The following is a 17,158-nucleotide window of genomic DNA, read 5'->3' as shown; positions in this document are numbered from 1 at the left end:
GACTTCTATTCTTTACAATGTTAAAACCCAGCCAGGACCATCTCTATGCTGCGCCTCCCTCTGCTTTCCTCTTCTCCGAATAATTAGGAATGCTAAAAAGGAGATTAAGATGCCGATTCTTTGTTTAAAAAATAATTTAAATTCAATAGCCAAAGTATGCCTAGGGGGGTGACTCTGCACACATTTATTCTGTACCGTCTCAATTTTAAAATGCACTTCAAAACAAAAGTAATCAATCCTGTCCCAGATCACTCAACCAAAATTATTTTCATCCATTTTGATTGCATACTTTGTTTGACCTGAATATGAAAGCTCTTCCCTTACTTTTGACCCTGGCATCCAGTTCCTTCTCCATGAGTTCTTTGGATGTGGAGAACTCACTCAGAGTGATTTTAGGCGTGCTGTCACCCTGGCCCACCGAGCCGATCATCTCCTGCTCTTTCTCCTGGTTCACCTCAGCGTATATGTTGATCCAAGGTATTTTTCTAAAGATTTACAAAAGGAGAGATTGACAAATGAGCCTCAGAACAATGGAAAAACATCTTGCAGCAACATTTTTCAGGAAAAAAAGCTAAATGTCATTATTTTCACAACTCTAAAAACTTCTCTTAAAAATGAACCGGGGGGTGGGAATCACAAGAGACCTTACGAAATGATTTGGTCACGATGCTTATGTTAAGATACAATAATATTCCAATTTTAAAACAGATAAATATTCTGTGATATATAGAAATATATAACCTTTTTCAAACTTTGATTTGTCCCCAATTTTCAAATGACGTCCTCAAAAGGAAACTTCGCCGTAATCTGTTTGTTCATCTCATTTCAATTTTATTGTTGAAAATGGGACGGAAAATATCACTATGCTACGCTGTTTTGATTCCCCCCCTACACACATTTCTCTACTAACATCAAAGACAGTAGTTCTGTTTCAGAGTGCTATGGGTATTCCAACTTTCAAAGTTTTCTTGACAATAACTGTACCTCCGTAACTAACCCATAGGCAAATTACAGTAACATTTGTATCTTTTACAGCTAACACACATCTTTTTTAGTCCCATTCCAAATTATTTCCAATTACTATTCATTTTGGTTATTAATTGCTCTGTTTTGTCAACTGTGAGATTTCTTGAAAAATGCATGCTCTTTAAACTAATGGGGAAAATTTCATATCCATAATTAATGACATCTTTTCCATTTCCCCCTGACTTTTTAAGAGAATCATTTGAAGTATGAATAATTTATCCAGCAAATAACAGCCGAGGCACAGCAAGCGCATATTAAACCATTGAATGGTCTTTTTCTCTGCATTTTATCACTGATTGGTGCGTGTAACTCATGTATTGGAATCCTGCTAGAAATATGTCAGCAACCTCTACGGGGACTTAAAATTCACAAACATGACAGATTGATAGGTCCAGACTGCTCATCTGGTATCATCAATAATGGATAACATGAAAATATATACTAGAGTTCTTTATGATTATGCTTTGCAGCCAGTGGAAGTAATTACAAAAGTCGCATGTACCTCTTGAATTTGTAGATTAGGAACACTGCTAGGCCCAGGACCACCACTGATAGGAGCATGAGCATAGCTGAGCTGCTGTGTCTGGGGTTGGAGTCCACCAAGGGTGCTGTGGGAGTGGGAGAAAGGACAGGAAAGATTCTTCTATTGTGACATGTGCATCAGTGTTTGCCTTTTTGTTGTTTTTAAAGCTATAGTGAGTATTTTCCTGTATCCCCCATTACATGAGGAATTCTAGGTAATGACAACAAAACTGTTGGCGTCCACATGATACAGATCTACCGTGATCACGGACCACCCCCACACAGTTGCTAGTAGCCAAGAAGGACACAGAGGATTTAAAAAAAATCTGAAAATCTGAAAATCTTCAGAAGATGTAAATAAATATATACTGTAAATGTAGTGCTTTTCTAGTCCTAACGACTACTCAAAGTACAGAAACCATTCTCCATTCACACACATGTGATGTAAATTAAGTATGTAAATGTAAATGAAGTGCTATGAAGTAAACTATGTGGAATGGGTAAGTGAAGGGCAGTTGTTGGAAGCATTTTAGCTAGTTTAGCATTTAGCTACATGTGGTACAATTACATTTATTTGCATTATACATTATAAATCATGTTGTTTACGCTCATCATTCTCCTGGATTGGTCTTTATTATGACTGCCATGGGATGAAGCAAAGGATTAGAAAGTGCCTAACCTACTGTAACTACTGCATCATAATGAAGTTCATCCATGTGAACTGTCCCTGATAATAAGTAAAGTACAAATAAAATAAAGGAATCTAAAATAACATAGAACTGAATATAGAAGGGTTTCCAACAACCCTGTTCCATATATTTCTGTTTGAGTTTGGAAGTTTAGCATTAGGCTACATCTGGAACATTTACATCATAATGATGGGACTTAAAGGTTTTGTAATGTTTTCATTGGCTCTCAATTCAACTTAACTACAGGAAAGAAGTATTTGTACTTTGTTACATTACCACCCCGATACTTATATATTTTGTAGGTGCTTAGGTGCTTAAAAGGCATTCAAAACAGGTTTCTATCAACATACAAAATGCAATCTCTCATTTTCTGAGTGCACATTCACGTAGAACAACTCTTCAGAAATGATATAAAACCCATGTCTATTTACCATTAAAGGAATTCCACTAGTATTTAAGGTTACTGGATATATATGCCAATTATAATGAGAAAATGTTTTTATTTTTAAAATCTCCAATGTCATAAGTTGTGGTACTGTGAAATTGCTGTTTCTATTGCTTGACAAAGGTGACAGTAGCAGCAGGTAATTCTGACATTCCACATGGTTTTAAAACAGGTAAATGCACTTACATTTACCTCAAAGAAGAAGACAACCAAACAAGCTCTGTGATTAATGTCACAGTCCACGGTTTATGCTTGATAAGCCGTCCACCTTAAATTCCTCTTACAATTTTTAAGAGTGCATCAAGGTCTGTGATTGCAGGGAAATGACATTGCACTTTCCAATGTTTCCGTGCTACCCCCGAGCCCATTAGCCCAGAGACAGCGGTGCGTATGCTGATGACCTTTCACAAGCAGCTTTAAGGCGTTTTGGACCTTTTCTTGGGAGGTGAACTATAAAGAGGGATCCAGCTGGGTACACCTCCGTTGTCATTAGAGTGCAGCACACCACTGAATATCAGAGTGCAGCACATGCCAAGGCTGCTAAGAACTAGCACTCCGAGCTACAGACAACTCCTGGCTATGTGCCTCCAGAGACTGGGTTCCTAATGAAACCAGCCAAGCAATGAATACAGTGTAAGTCTATTCGTCTAGCTGTGGGACACAGTAGTTGCTGAGGACCACCAATACCAATAAAAGAGTTCTCCAGCCCTGTTATTTACAATCAATGTGCCTCCCGGAGTCCAGCATTGATTTGATACTTATAACCGCAATTTGTTTTTTGGCACGAGCGCGGTTTGAAGGTCTCAAATGTGGACCAACCTTCCCATTTTTAGCACTTAAGAACTGAGTTTTGTTGACTCTCTGAATGCTCTTTTTTGCCCTTAAATTACACAGTGTTCTTTCTCAAGGACTAAATAATCAACCTAATTATACTCGGTGTAACACTCATTTTGTGGTTGGATGGCGATACTAGAAATAGAACAGATGTTCAGCTTTTGATGGCAGGCATAAAAGATCGTCTGAAGGAGCTCCATTTAAAATCAAACCCCCTCTCATGCTCCCCTGTGTTTTTCTGCCTGAAAGGAGGCAGACTGACAGGAATGTTAATTGCTGGACCAAAGAAAACTTATTGTTGTCAAAACATGGTTATTTCCATTTCTCAGCACTTCAAAATGAAGAATAGAAAAGCATATGACATAATGAGGTAAAAGTTAAGGTTATTGTTGATGACTTAATGATACTACTGAAAGCAGTGAGAGCGAGTGTTTCTTACCCAGTGTTAATTGTGTGTTGTAAACAATCACCCTTGTACCAGGCTTGACCTCGAACTCCACCAAGTTTTGGTTCAGCGCGCTTACAATTATATTGGATACCTGTTAAACACACAAAACGTTAAGTTTTACAGTCAAAGAGCAGCTGCAGTCACCATGTATATTGATGTATAGAGTCATCTATTTGATAGGATTTCAAAAGTTATGTAAAATGCAATGACAGGCACCTATACCTGCTCTAGCTCCTCCTCATTCTTTTTTCTGCCCTCTGATTGGTTCTTGTGAGGTAACAGGAAGAGCTCAGCAGCTGTTGGAACTCCTGGAAATACGGCTACCAAGAGCTGCCCCTCCGGAAAGTCGGACACCTGTGACAAGGCAGAAAAAAAAAAAAATTATATTGTTTCATCAAGTAAAATCATAGCTTAACTTTTCAATTAATAAATCAATCATTATGTTACATATTCTCAGATACAATTTCGGTGAAATGTATGTTGTTCCATTAAAAGTTACATTTAAATTCAAAGAGTCTGTAGTGTTAGAACAAAGACATAGCAGTAAACAACACTTTGCCATGTAAAGATATTGTGGAGTAATGTGTGTCTCTGTCTCTGTGTTTTTTAATCCAAGCTTCTGTGTTCTTTGCTTTGATACATGTGCATGTTAGTGCATGTTAGTACATGTTTTTACTTGTTCTTGCATGTTAGTACATGCTAGTACATGCTTGTGCATGGCAGTACATGCTAGGGCATATCAGTGCATGCTAGTACATGCTAGTGCATGTTAGTGCATGTTATTACATGCTAGTACATGCTAGTGCATGTTAGTGCATGTTATTGCATGTCAGTACATGCTAGTGCATGTTTGTGCATGTTGGTGCATACTGGTACATGCTAGTGCATGTTAATGCATGCTAGTACATGCTAGTGCATGTTGATGCATGGTAGCCCATGTTAATGCATATTGTTGCATGCTAGTGCATGTTAGTGCATAGTAGTGTATAGTATTGCATGTAGTGCATTCTAGTGCATTCTAGTGCATGCTAGTGAATGTTAGTGCCTACCTTGCATTTTACTTTGATATATAAATATCACTCAAATACTCTTATATTGCTATCTATAAGCAGAATTTGTATGCTAATATGCTATGATTTGTAGAACATGAAGTGCCATGGAAAATGATTCAGGTTTTAGCCATGATGGTTCCAATAGTTCCAGTGATAGACCAAAGAATTCCAGCTACTTGATGGATTGTACATTATCTTTGGCACAGACATTCATGGTTTCTGGAAGATAAACCCTAGTGACTTTGGTGATCCGCTGACTTTTTGCAACATTTGGGTTTATGAGAGGACACATGTAAATACTAAATTCCCGTCAGCTTTCCATTTTATTGAACAAATCAACAAAATGACCCTTCCACTGCTAGCAAAAATCTAAAGCATCAAATTTAACAGCTTTTAATGACTAGCACTGTACAACTGCAAATATACAATTCTAAATTTGGTGTTGTTTCTTCCCAGGTTATGAAAATTCTCGATAAACAACTAAATAAACAATTCACAACCATTTGGATTAGCTTGAAAACGCACAAATGTCACAAACCTGAAAATAGGATATTTTGGACACACAAGGTTTTCTTAGTACTGCCCACAGGCATGTAAATTCATTTGAAACAAAGAAAAGCCATTTGGTAAACATTTTCTGGCTCAATTTCCAAGGGTGCCAAAGGCTTATTTTCTTGTTTCTAAAAAAGTGACGCTAGAAAAAACAATTGTTTCTGGTTTTGTTTCCAGAAAAGCACTTTCAAGCCCTTAACCAGTTTATACAATCAAGGAATGCTCGGCCTGGGTCGTGATCACTCTTCATTTTAGAGCCTGTGATGTTTTTATGTTTTCCCACCGGCCTGGGTGGACAATGGAGTGGGTATAGCCAAAACACATCAATTATCAAGCACAGAAATCACTATTTGAGTACTAAAGTAGTGGAGAAATGATAGCTGTGGGCATGACTTACAATGAGAGAAGGGGTGGCATTGGGGGAGATAAAGTGAATAGGATGAAGGAAGAAGCAACAGCCCCTGAAAAAAAGAAATCAATACACTTTGCCCATGTTTGTTCTCATCGCAATCATTCATTAGTTTAAAAAGCTGTCTGGCTGCTTTGGAGTGCACTCTTTTGATGCTCTGCAAATCTACTGCTGGATACAAAAATCCGATTGGGATGGCAAGCAGGAAGAGAGGTTACCCGCTGCAGGGAAGAGTGGCTTCATTTGGTTAGATACAAGCATCCCACAGTGCAATATTCTGCGAGCTTATTTAAGGAAATATTATTTGAAGATAAGCTCTAGGGACTCAGCATATAAATGAAACTGTATGCATGGAAACTGAAAGGTATGCACCTCTACAGATACAGAAGGCGTTATTTTTGCATGTACAACTCAGTTTTGCTTTTATGCATTTGAATTAGGGCTGTACTGAATACCATTTTTTAAGCTTTGAAGCGTCTGTACTTATCAACACCAAATACAAGCTTCAGCAGCAGCCGCAGGGTGGGGAGGTACGAGATCACGAAAGAGATGAAGCCAGAATTGAAGCGACTTTGCTTTGTTGTTGCAGGATGCAGTCTCCTCAGCAAATCAGTACTTATGTTTCATTTTTTTAAACTTCATACTGTTTACAACTTTTGAGTTGCAGCAATAGAGGCAGTGACATTTCCGGTTTACGTTAACGTTAAAGCTGTAGTGCGTAGTTTCTGTTGTCCCCCCGTAAGGAGCCTTCCGGGATCACGCACTGACCCCACCCCTCCTCCACACAGTTTCTAGTATCCAAGGAGGACACGGAGGATTAAAGGTCCCATGACATGAAAATATCACTTTATGAAGTTAACATTAACATGCATTGCCCCAGCCTGCCTATGGTCCCCCAGAGGCTAGAAATGGTGATAGGTGTAAACAGAGCCCTGGGTATCCTGCTCTGCCTTTGAGAAACCGAAAGCTCAGATGGGCCAATTTTATGACCTCATAAGGAAGAAGGTTACCTCCCCTTTCTCGGCTTTGCCTGCCCAGAGAATTTAGCTTACCCATGAGAGAGATATATCATGGTTTTCAAATGAGCAAAGTGGCAGTTGGTCAAGACCTAACTCCCAGGCTCCTCCTCAACAGCAACAGACTTAGAAATGGCACATACTAAGGAAAGCTCATTGTGGGACTGGCTCTAATTCTGCACCAAGGCTGACATTTGGGAAAGAGACTTCAGATACCACTAAGGTCTATATAAAAGAGACTTCAGACATTGTATTAGCCGACCACAAAGGTCTATATAAGGGAGATTTCAGATATGGTATTAGGGGACCATTAATGCCTGTACAGGCCAAAAATTTGAACACACCTTCTCATTCAATGTGTTTTCTTTATTTTCATGACTGTTTACGTTGTAGATTATTACTGAAGACATCAACACTATGATTAACACATGTTGAATTATCCCTTTTCTTATCCCCTCTTCAAAAAGAGGGACCAGAGGGTGTGTGCCAATTACAGGGGTATCACACTTCTCAGCCTCCCTGGTAAAGTCTACTCCAAGGTGCTGGTAAGGAGGGTTCGGCCGATAGTCGAACCTCGGACTGAGGAGGAACAATACAGATTCTGACCTGGCCCTGGAACAACGGATCAGATCTTCACTCTCGCAAGGATCTTGGAGGGGGCCACTGGATTGGTTTGCAGCCGAGTGTGAGGATCAGCACCTCTAAATCTGAGGCCATGGTTCTCAGCAGGAAACCGATGAAGTGCTTTCTTCAGGTAGGGAGTGAGTCCTTACCCCAAGTGAAGGAGTTTAAGTACCTTGGGGTCTTGTTCGTGAGTGAGGGGACTATGGAGCGTGAGATTGGTCGGAGAATCGGAGCAGCTGGTGCGGTATTACATTCCGCTTATCGCACCGTTGTTACAAAAAGAGAGCTGAGCCAGAAGGCAAAGCTCTTGAACTACCGGGCAATTTTCGTTCCTACCATCACCTATGGTCATGAAGGCTGGGTCTTGACCGAAAGAACAAGATCAAGGATACAAGCGGCCAAAATGGGTTTCATCAGGAGGGTGGCTGGTGTCTCCCTTAGAGATAGGGTGAGAAGCTCAGTCATCCGAGAGGAGCTCAGAGTAGAGCCGCTGCTCCTTCGCGTCGAAAGGAGCCAGTTGAGGTGGTTCGGGCATCTGGTAAGGCATCTGGCATTCGGGCATCTGGTTATATCTCTAACCTGGCCTGGGAACGCCTCGGGATCCCACAGTCGGAGCTGGTTGATGTGGCTCGGGAAAAGCAAGTTTGGGGTCCCATGCTGGAGCTGCTGCCCCCGCGACCCGATACCGGATAAGCGGATGAAGATGGATGGATGGATGTTGAATTATGTACTTAACAAAAAAGTGTAAAATAACTGAAAACACGTCTTACATTCTAGTTTCTTCAAAGTAGCCACCCTTTGCTCTGATTGCTGCTTTGCACATTCTTGGCATTCTCTTGATGAGCTTCAAGAGGTAGTAACCTGAAATGATTTCCCAACAGTCTTGAAGGGGTTCCCAGAATGCTCAGCACTCAGTGGCCCTTTTGCCTTCACTCTGCAGTCCAGCTCTCCCCAAATTATATTGATTGGGTTCTGGTCCGGTGACTGTGGAGACGCAGCACTCGATCACTCTTCTTCTTGGTCAAATAGCCCTTACACAGCCTGGATGTGTGTTTGGGGTAGTTGTCCTGTTGAAAAATAAATAATGGTCCAACTAAACGCAAACCCGATGGGATGGCATGTCACTACAGGATACTTTGGCAGCCATGGTGGTTCAGTATGCTTTCAAATGGAATAAATGAATTAATCAAATGGAATAAATCCCCAACAGGGTCAACAGAAAAGCTCCCCCACAACATCACACCTCCTCCTCCATACTTCACGGTGGGAACCAGGCATGCAGAATCCATCCGGTCACCTGCACAAAAACACGGAACCAAAGTTCTCAAACTTGGACTAATCAGACCAAAGCCCAGATTTCCACTGGTCTAATGTCCATTCCTTGTGTTTCATGTCCCAAACAAATCTCTACTGCTTGTTGCCTTTTCTTAGCAGTGGTTTCCTAGCTGCTATTTGACCATGGTAGCCTGATTTGCTCATTCTCCTCTTAAAAGTCGTTCTTGAGATGTGTCTGCTCCTAGAACTCTGTGTGGTATTCATCTGGTCTCTAATCTGAGCTGCTGATAATTTGCGGTTTCTGAGGCTGGTGACTCCGATGCACTTATCCTCAGAAGCAGAGGTGACTCTTGGTCTTCCTTTCCTTGGGCGGTCCTCATGTGAGGCAGTTTCGTTGTAGCGCTTGATGGTTTTTGTGACTTTGGGACACATTTACAGTTTTTGCAATTTTCCAGGCCGACTGACCGTCATTTTTTAAAGTAGTAATGGCCCCTTGTTTCTCTTTACTTAGCTGATTGGTTCTTGCCATAATATGAATTCTAACAGTTGTCCAATAGGGCTGTCGGCTGTGTATCAACCTGACTTCTGCCCAACACAACTGATGCTCTCAACACCATTAATAAGGCAAGAAGCGCAACTAATTATTCCTGACAAGGCCCACCTGTGAAGTGAAAATCATTTCAGGTGACTACCTCATGAAGCTAATTGAGAGAACACCAAGGGTTTGCAGCACTATCAAAAAAGCAAAGGGGGACTACTTTAAAGATTTTTTTCATTTTTCAACATTTTTTCAGTTGTTTCACAGTTTTTTGTTTAGTACCTAATTCCACACGTGTTCATTCATAGTTTAGATGCCTTCAGTAAGAATCTACAATTTAGTCATGAAAATAAAGGAAACACATTGAATGAGAAGGTGTGTCCAAACTTTTGGCCTTTACTGTATGTAAAAGTATCCAGAGAGCACCATGTCATGGGAGCTTTAAACAAACATGATGGACTCTTCCGAGGAGGTCTTCAAGAGGTCACTGTCTTCACTCAGGCTTGTGCGCGCAAAAGTCACCGGACGACACGATTTTCTGAACACTGAGCCTGAGAAATACAGAGAGAGTTAGCTTTTTAGCAACTCATCTGGCAATGGCTTGAATATGACGGATATTTGTTTTTATCAAAAAAGTTAGGCACTAAAACTTTAACGGGGCTCTCTTGCGTGACACTGAAAGATAAGTCTGTTACCTTATTGTCCACTGCAGGGTGACATTGGGTGACAAGTGTAATCAGACTTTTTAAATACATAAATAATTCAAAAATGTAAATACTTATATATAAATGAATGAATTAGTCCACATTGATTTATTTCAAGAAACCTATTTCATAAATCCACTTTTTTTCCCAATGCAAGATTAATTTATTTCCGTGGGCTTTTATTTCCTAATGCCACATTATAGCCCAGCCTCTTGATTTGCAGATAAGAACTGGGAAAAACAGAGAGGGAAATAATTAAATGTGACATTAGGAAATAAAAGTCCACAGAAATAAATAAATGTGGACTCATGAAATAAAAGTACCATGAAATAATTAAGCGTAAAACTTTTTAATATACTGATTTGACTAATTGATTCATTTTATATGAATATTTATTTAGAATTTATGTATTCCAATTATTATTTATGTATTCCATGATGTAGTTCAAAGTATTTCAAAGGAATATTTATTAATATATTTATCCATTTATTTAATATTGAATAAAACAACATTTCATAGTCCTATATATTGTTAGAATAGAATAAAACAAATCTTTATTATCATTGATTTAGAAAAAGAAACAGTTAAGCAGCTCTTTATATTGCAGTTAAATCATAGACAAACAGAAATATAAAATTTTAATATTAAAATATTAAATAACAAAATTGAACATTTAAATAGTAAAATTTAACAATCAAGATAAAGATGGGGTGGCAAATATTTACATAATGTTATGTTGTTGGGTACTTCATTTTATAACACATCATTATGAACTATAACTTATGAATAGATAATGCACTGCTAGCAAAGGTTTAATACATGTTTATGAAAAGAATTCCAGGTAAATGTAAAGCAGACAAAGAAGCCACAACAACAGTCACATTTACCAAAACACAGGCAAGAATTTTTCTAATGATCCTTGTAAATATGCATCTAAAATAGGGGGAGGGGCTGCGGAAAGAAATTTGGAAACCACTGGCTTAAGCCATGCCGGGAGCGTTGTTACAAAGATGCTTTACATATTGTAAATTAATGGTGTTGCTTCCACCACACAAACTACACACTAAAGCACTAAGTCCAATACTGGTACTAATACTAGCCTAAGTTCTTGTACAATCCTAATGTTAAGTAATTTATTGAAATCCAGATTATTTTTAAATTGTTGTGAGGAAATATTTTAAAACCCAATATGCATTCTCATCATGTGACCATAGGCGAACTAGCAATCTGGCAGTTCTGGCGAATGCCAAAAAGGGAAATGCACTCTTCGGCCAATTTGTATTGTTAATATAAATCGTCCCGTCTGGTGCCATCAGGCTTCTACTTTTCAAAATAAAATCTTGTCCGCTATGTCTTCGTATTTTGGTGTTTTTGGTGTATGGAAGCATTTCCATTCTATACTAAGAGGGTGCCTTGGTAGATTATTTGATACATATTAAAAGGAGGATAATCACGGAAGGGCAACATTCAATTGGGTTCAGTTTTTAAACTTTAAAAAGATTCTCAAATGCCAAAAAGTCTAGTAAAACACCCAATATTTTATAAAAGTAGAGATCTGATGTTTTGTTGCACTTTTAAAACGAGTTGTAAATTATCCATGTTATTTTTGCATAATCAAAATGAGATCTTTAGGATATAGACATTTATAGATTTGACCCAAAGACAACACAAGGCTTAAGGGAATTTGAGAGGGAGGTGGCTGAAGAAAGACACAGGGAATGAAATACCCTTCAGGACCCTGTAGAGTCAATGGCATCAAAGTGAGCCTAGACTAGGTGAGGAGTGCAAAGTCATGACTTGATAGATTCAGCAACAGGGCTACACGACACAACACCTCAGTTAAATGGACCCTGACTTTGATTGTAAGCTGATCCTCATATTTTATTGTTGGAGAGTTGTTTACTGTGTTGAAAAGCCATCAGTTGGCCTCTGACTCAAGCAAGAGTTCTCAACCATATCAAAATAGAGGAAAAATAACCCTTCCTGTCACCACTTGGACAATATGTTTTGTCTGGAAATGAACTTTGTGTCAGCGCGAGCCTCATAAACAGATCTTTCACAGTCCTTTCACATGCTGATATCAAACGCTAGCAGGATAATGTGAAAAGAAGAAAACAAACAAAAGTGATGCATCAGCCACTATCCATAAGTTTAAAATATTAAAAAAGCACATATTGAAACTGTCACCAGTTTCACCCCCTGTTCCAGTGAAGACTCTGTATAGATGGTTATGCATTGTAACCCTAGTTCTATGATCACTGGTAGGGCCCTCTAATGTAAAGTGTGGCACTGAAACTGAATCAAGATGCTGAGAAAATCCATTTAATATATATTATACTGGGGTTGTTCCTATGGAACAGCAGTTGTCTTTATTAAATAATGGGCAAGCTACGTGTGATGGGGGGAAAAATCCATTTGTTCCGTCTTAAGATTCTTGATTTCCCTAACTATAACTTCCATAATTATATGTTTCAATGTCCCTTTGCCAAAGCTATGCCAAAATCACGGGAAAGACAGAAGACTGTGGCGTGAACAATGTAATGGAGGAGACACGTAGTTGAACCAGACAGGAGCTTGACATGACTCACAATATGCATGTGTTATACTTTTAAACTGTTACTGCAGTGCATTGTGGGCTAATACAGTAAGTATTTTCTCATTTTTTTGTAACCACGGTCAGTTAAAAAAATGGGAGGGCAAAAATGACCTGTATGCAACTACTGTCCTAAGTGACTTAACGGCTAGCTACGTTTTTTTTTCAACCTGGACCCTATTTTCCTATATTTTTGTGTCTAAGTGTCTGATGGGAAAAAACATTTTGTATTAAGCAAGATTGCTGCAGTGGAGAAAACAAGCTACAACATAAGTTAATAGGATAATTGCCCAGCTTGTATTTACCTTTTACAAAAGTGCTGGTTTTGCCACTGAGAGACTCATTTTAATAATTAAGTGTCTGACACTATTATGGAAAGGATCCCTTCAGAGATGGACCTTTAAAACATGTTAGAGACCTTTTTTATTAGAAGAAACAGGTCTGAAGTCGCTAGCGCCAAACCCACCAGACTCCATATATAAAAGCAATACTTTTAGCGTGCATAGAACCAACATATTCGTATATATGAATTAATAAACTGTGTGTTTATTTCCACCAAAACTAGAGTTTTGATGGTTGGGAAAGTGGAATGAAGACCAACATTTTTTTTTTCGTTTTTTCTGTCGACTTTAACTGAAGTGTATTTTATGATGCTAAAATTACTGTAAATTTAATTTATGTGGATGCAAATTTGAAGATGTTTATGTTTTAAAAAGAAGTATTGTACTCTTTAACAGAAAGGTTGACCTCCTGACAAACCCTTTCCATAATGTTGTCGTCCACTTTTAATCTGAATATTAATCTGAGCACGTCAGCGGCCAAACAACTACTTTTGTAACGGTGAATACAAGCTGGACAATTGCCCTGTTATCTTTATTTGTAGCTTGTTTTGCCAATGCAGACAGCAGCAATCTCGTTTAACACTGGACCAATGTCAAAGATTCTAGTTCCCATCAGTCACTAGACACAAAAAAAAGGAAAATAGGGTCCAGGTTGCAAAAAATAGCAGTTACCCTTAAGTCTTTCTTAAAACAATAGTCAGATGCCCGTAATGAAAAACAGGTTTTTCTTCGCTCCTTTTAATATTGGCCCTCAAGGGATCTGTTCTCAAATCAATTTCAGTGTAAGTGATGGGAGACTAAATCGAGAGCCTGTATTGTGTTTGAAAATGCATTCCAAAGTATATCTAAAGCTCTTTGTATTATTCTCTCACTACACCTCAACAAGGAAAATCTGCCCGGAGGAACATAAAGGGGGAAATTTGTACTGAAAAGACTCTAACATTGGAAGATATTTGAAACTGTTATGGCCCAGCCGTGACATCCTTCTCCAGCCAGCTAAAAGGGAGATTTCCCTGCTTGCTGTGTCAGATGGTTTGTTACACACAACTACTTGAAAAGCTGTCAATGTAAAGTCTTTGGAAAAGGCAGCCACTTTCTTAAAATACTTGGCAGGTGATTAGAAAAGGCATGTGTCTATAACTATCCATCACAAGCTAATCTATCAGATCAACGGCACATGGGCTACTCCTGCCAAAGCCAGTCAGGAGAGGGCAAAACACATTAGTGAAGGCAAACAACATGAATTCTCGTGTGATATAACGATAATCCAGCTGTCGTGCAAAGTAAATTTGTTCTATACTTATCAAGATGCTATGTAAGCTACCTTTATGTCGATTTTTTAGTGTGTTATTCTGGTAGGCTGTGGTGGTTTCCCCCCCGCCCAAAATATGATGGCCCACCACCGGTGCCCCACCCCCCAATCCATTGGGCTAGACTGGTGTCAATTAGGATTTCCATTGAATCAGAGTACTTGGCTACCTGTTCCATAGATACATAAAGAGTAGAAGCCGCATTGGCTGCTTTGCGCAAAATTGCGTCCGCCATCTTGGACCGATCATACTCGTTGCTTAGCAGCAGAAGATACAGAGCCCCACATCACAGCCACCTACCAAAAATAAAATCAGTGAAGTTCAGGTTGAGCTAAATTTGATCTTTTGGCAATAAATAAAATAGTTGTATATAAAATAGCGCTACACAGTGAGTTAACGCTACCAAAGATCTATATGAGGACGCTTCCAGTCACGTGTTTACTACGTTAGCGACAGGGTAACACAGTCTTGAGTTGATCTAAAACAACTGGTTACCTTAGCCTATTTTTCATTCTCTATTGAGTTTATTCCTCTTTAGTGATATGAGTTTCTCACTGGGATTAACCAAGTGCGCCCTACTTGTGGACAAAATATATCACCTGCATACTACAAAATGAGAAACATTACATTCATAGTCTTCAACAATAAAAGCCACTTCCAAAAATGGATTCATAATGAATCAGTAGCCTAGGCCACAACTGCAAGAAAGCAGAAAAATAAAGTTGATGTGTATATTCATTAATTGCCTCACAGTGATCGCTAACATCAAAGTAACATTCTGTTTTCGGTTGATCTGAAACAATAAAGGTTCTAAGAAATGTGAAGGAAGAAAATAAGCTTGACCGCCTTTTGAAATGTTTTTGTAGACTCTTCCAAATCTTCTGTTTTCATTTTGAAGGATTGATGCGAGGAAGAAGTGGGACGTGGCTTTGAGGAGAGACTGATTTTGAAGATAGACGGATTATCCGACTCCGAGACAGTATTATTCCATCCGTCTTCAGCTTCCTGTTCACCTCCAAAGAGTAGCCTAGGTGTATCATCATAAGGCTATTAGCGTTTCATTCATAAACGTTCGGATAATTAACATATTACAAATAGATTACATAAAAACATCTTTCCAAATACTTACCGTACAGGCCAACATACCTTTTCATTTAATAAGTTTCCTGTATTTTCATGACTATTTACATTGTAGATTATCACTGAAGGCATCAAAATTATGAATTAACACATTATTTATTTAACATTATGTACTTAACAAAATAAGTGTGAAATAACTGAAAACACGTCTTATATTCTAGTTTCTTCAAAGTAGCCACCCTTTGCTTTTTGAAGTACTGCAAACCCTTGGTGTTCTCTCAATGACTTTCATGAGGTGGTCACCTGAAATGGTTTTCCCTTCACAGGTGGGCCTTGTCAGGGTTAATTAGTGTTGTTTCTTGCCTTATTAATGGAGTTGGGACCCTCAGTTGTGTTCTGCAGAAGTCAGAATGATACACAGCTGACAGCCCTATTGGACAACTGTTAGAACTCATAATATGGCAAAAACCAATCAGCTAAGTTAAGAGAAACAAGTGTTCATCATTACTTTGAGAAATAACGGTCTGTCGGTCCAGAAAATTGCAAAACTTTGAACGTGTCCCCAAGTGCAGGGAAACGAAACTGGCTCACATGAGGACCACCCCAGGAAATGAAGACAAAGAGTCCCCTCTGCTGCTGAGGATAAATTCATCTGAGTCACCAGCCTCAGACATCGCAAATTAACAGAAACTCAGATTAGAGACCAGATGAATAGCACACAGAGTTCTAGCAGCAGACAGATCTCTAGAACAGCTGTTAAGAAGAGACTGCGCAAATCAGGCCTTCATGGTCAAATACAGCTAAGAAACCACTGCTAAGAAGAGGCAACAAGCAGAAGAGATTTGTTTGGGCCAAGAAACAAAAGGAATGGACATTAGACCAGTGGAAATCTGGTCTGATGAGTCCAAGTTTGAGATCTTTGGTTCCAACCACCGTGTCTTTGTGCAGCGGAGAAAAGGTGACCGGATGGATTCTTCATGCCTGGTTCCCACCGTTAAGCATGGAGGAGGAGTTGTGATGGTGTAGTTTTTTTTTGCTGGTGATATTATTTGGATTTATTCCAAATTAAAGGCATACTGAACCAGCATGGCTACCACAGCATCCTGTAGTGAGATGCCATCCCATCCGGTTTGTGTTTAGTTGGACCATCATTTATTTTTCAACGGGACAATGACCCAAAACACACCTCCAGGCTGTGTAAGGGCTATTTTACCAAGAAAGAGAGTGATTGAGTGCTGCGCCTCCACAGTCATCGGACCTGAACACAATCAAGATGGTTTGGGGAGAGCTGGACTGCAGAGTGAAGGCAAAAGGGCCAACAAGTGCTGAGCATTCTGGGAACTCTTTTAAGACTGTTGGGAAACCATTTCAGGTGACTTCCTCTTGAAGCTCATCAAGAGAATGTCAAAAGTGTACAAAGCAGTAATCAGAGCAAAGGGTGGCCACAGTTTTTTGTTAAGTACATAACTCCACATGTGTTCATTCATAGTTTTGATTCCTTCAGTGATAATCTACAATATAATTAGTCATGAAAATAAAGAAAACACATTGAATGAGAAGGCATGTCAAAACTTTTGGCCTGTACTGTAAGTAATAACAGCTGCAACAACTAGCCATCTAATCAAATATATCAAAAGTTGCAATAAGTATGCAATATTTAGTGTTTTTTGTGGAGCTGTACTTTATTTACATATTTTATA

General features: G+C 39.1%; 1 protein-coding gene across 1 annotated transcript in view; it reads right to left on the bottom strand.

Annotated features, from left to right (window-relative positions):
* sorcs3 (sortilin related VPS10 domain containing receptor 3) overlaps window positions 1-17,158 on the bottom strand; it is a 162,345-nt gene that overhangs the window by 4,045 nt on the left and 141,142 nt on the right. The window contains exons 22-25 of the mRNA XM_034893776.1: window positions 4,187-4,318; window positions 3,956-4,055; window positions 1,529-1,634; window positions 325-485 (exon numbers count right to left, since the gene is read on the bottom strand). Coding sequence (XP_034749667.1) covers window positions 325-485; window positions 1,529-1,634; window positions 3,956-4,055; window positions 4,187-4,318 — 499 coding nt within the window. The remainder of the gene's footprint in view (window positions 1-324; window positions 486-1,528; window positions 1,635-3,955; window positions 4,056-4,186; window positions 4,319-17,158) is intronic.

The sequence above is a fragment of the Etheostoma cragini genome, chromosome 2 (genome assembly GCF_013103735.1).
Source record: "Etheostoma cragini isolate CJK2018 chromosome 2, CSU_Ecrag_1.0, whole genome shotgun sequence".
NCBI lineage: Eukaryota > Metazoa > Chordata > Actinopteri > Perciformes > Percidae > Etheostoma > Etheostoma cragini.
This window is presented reverse-complemented; position numbering and strand designations above follow the sequence as displayed.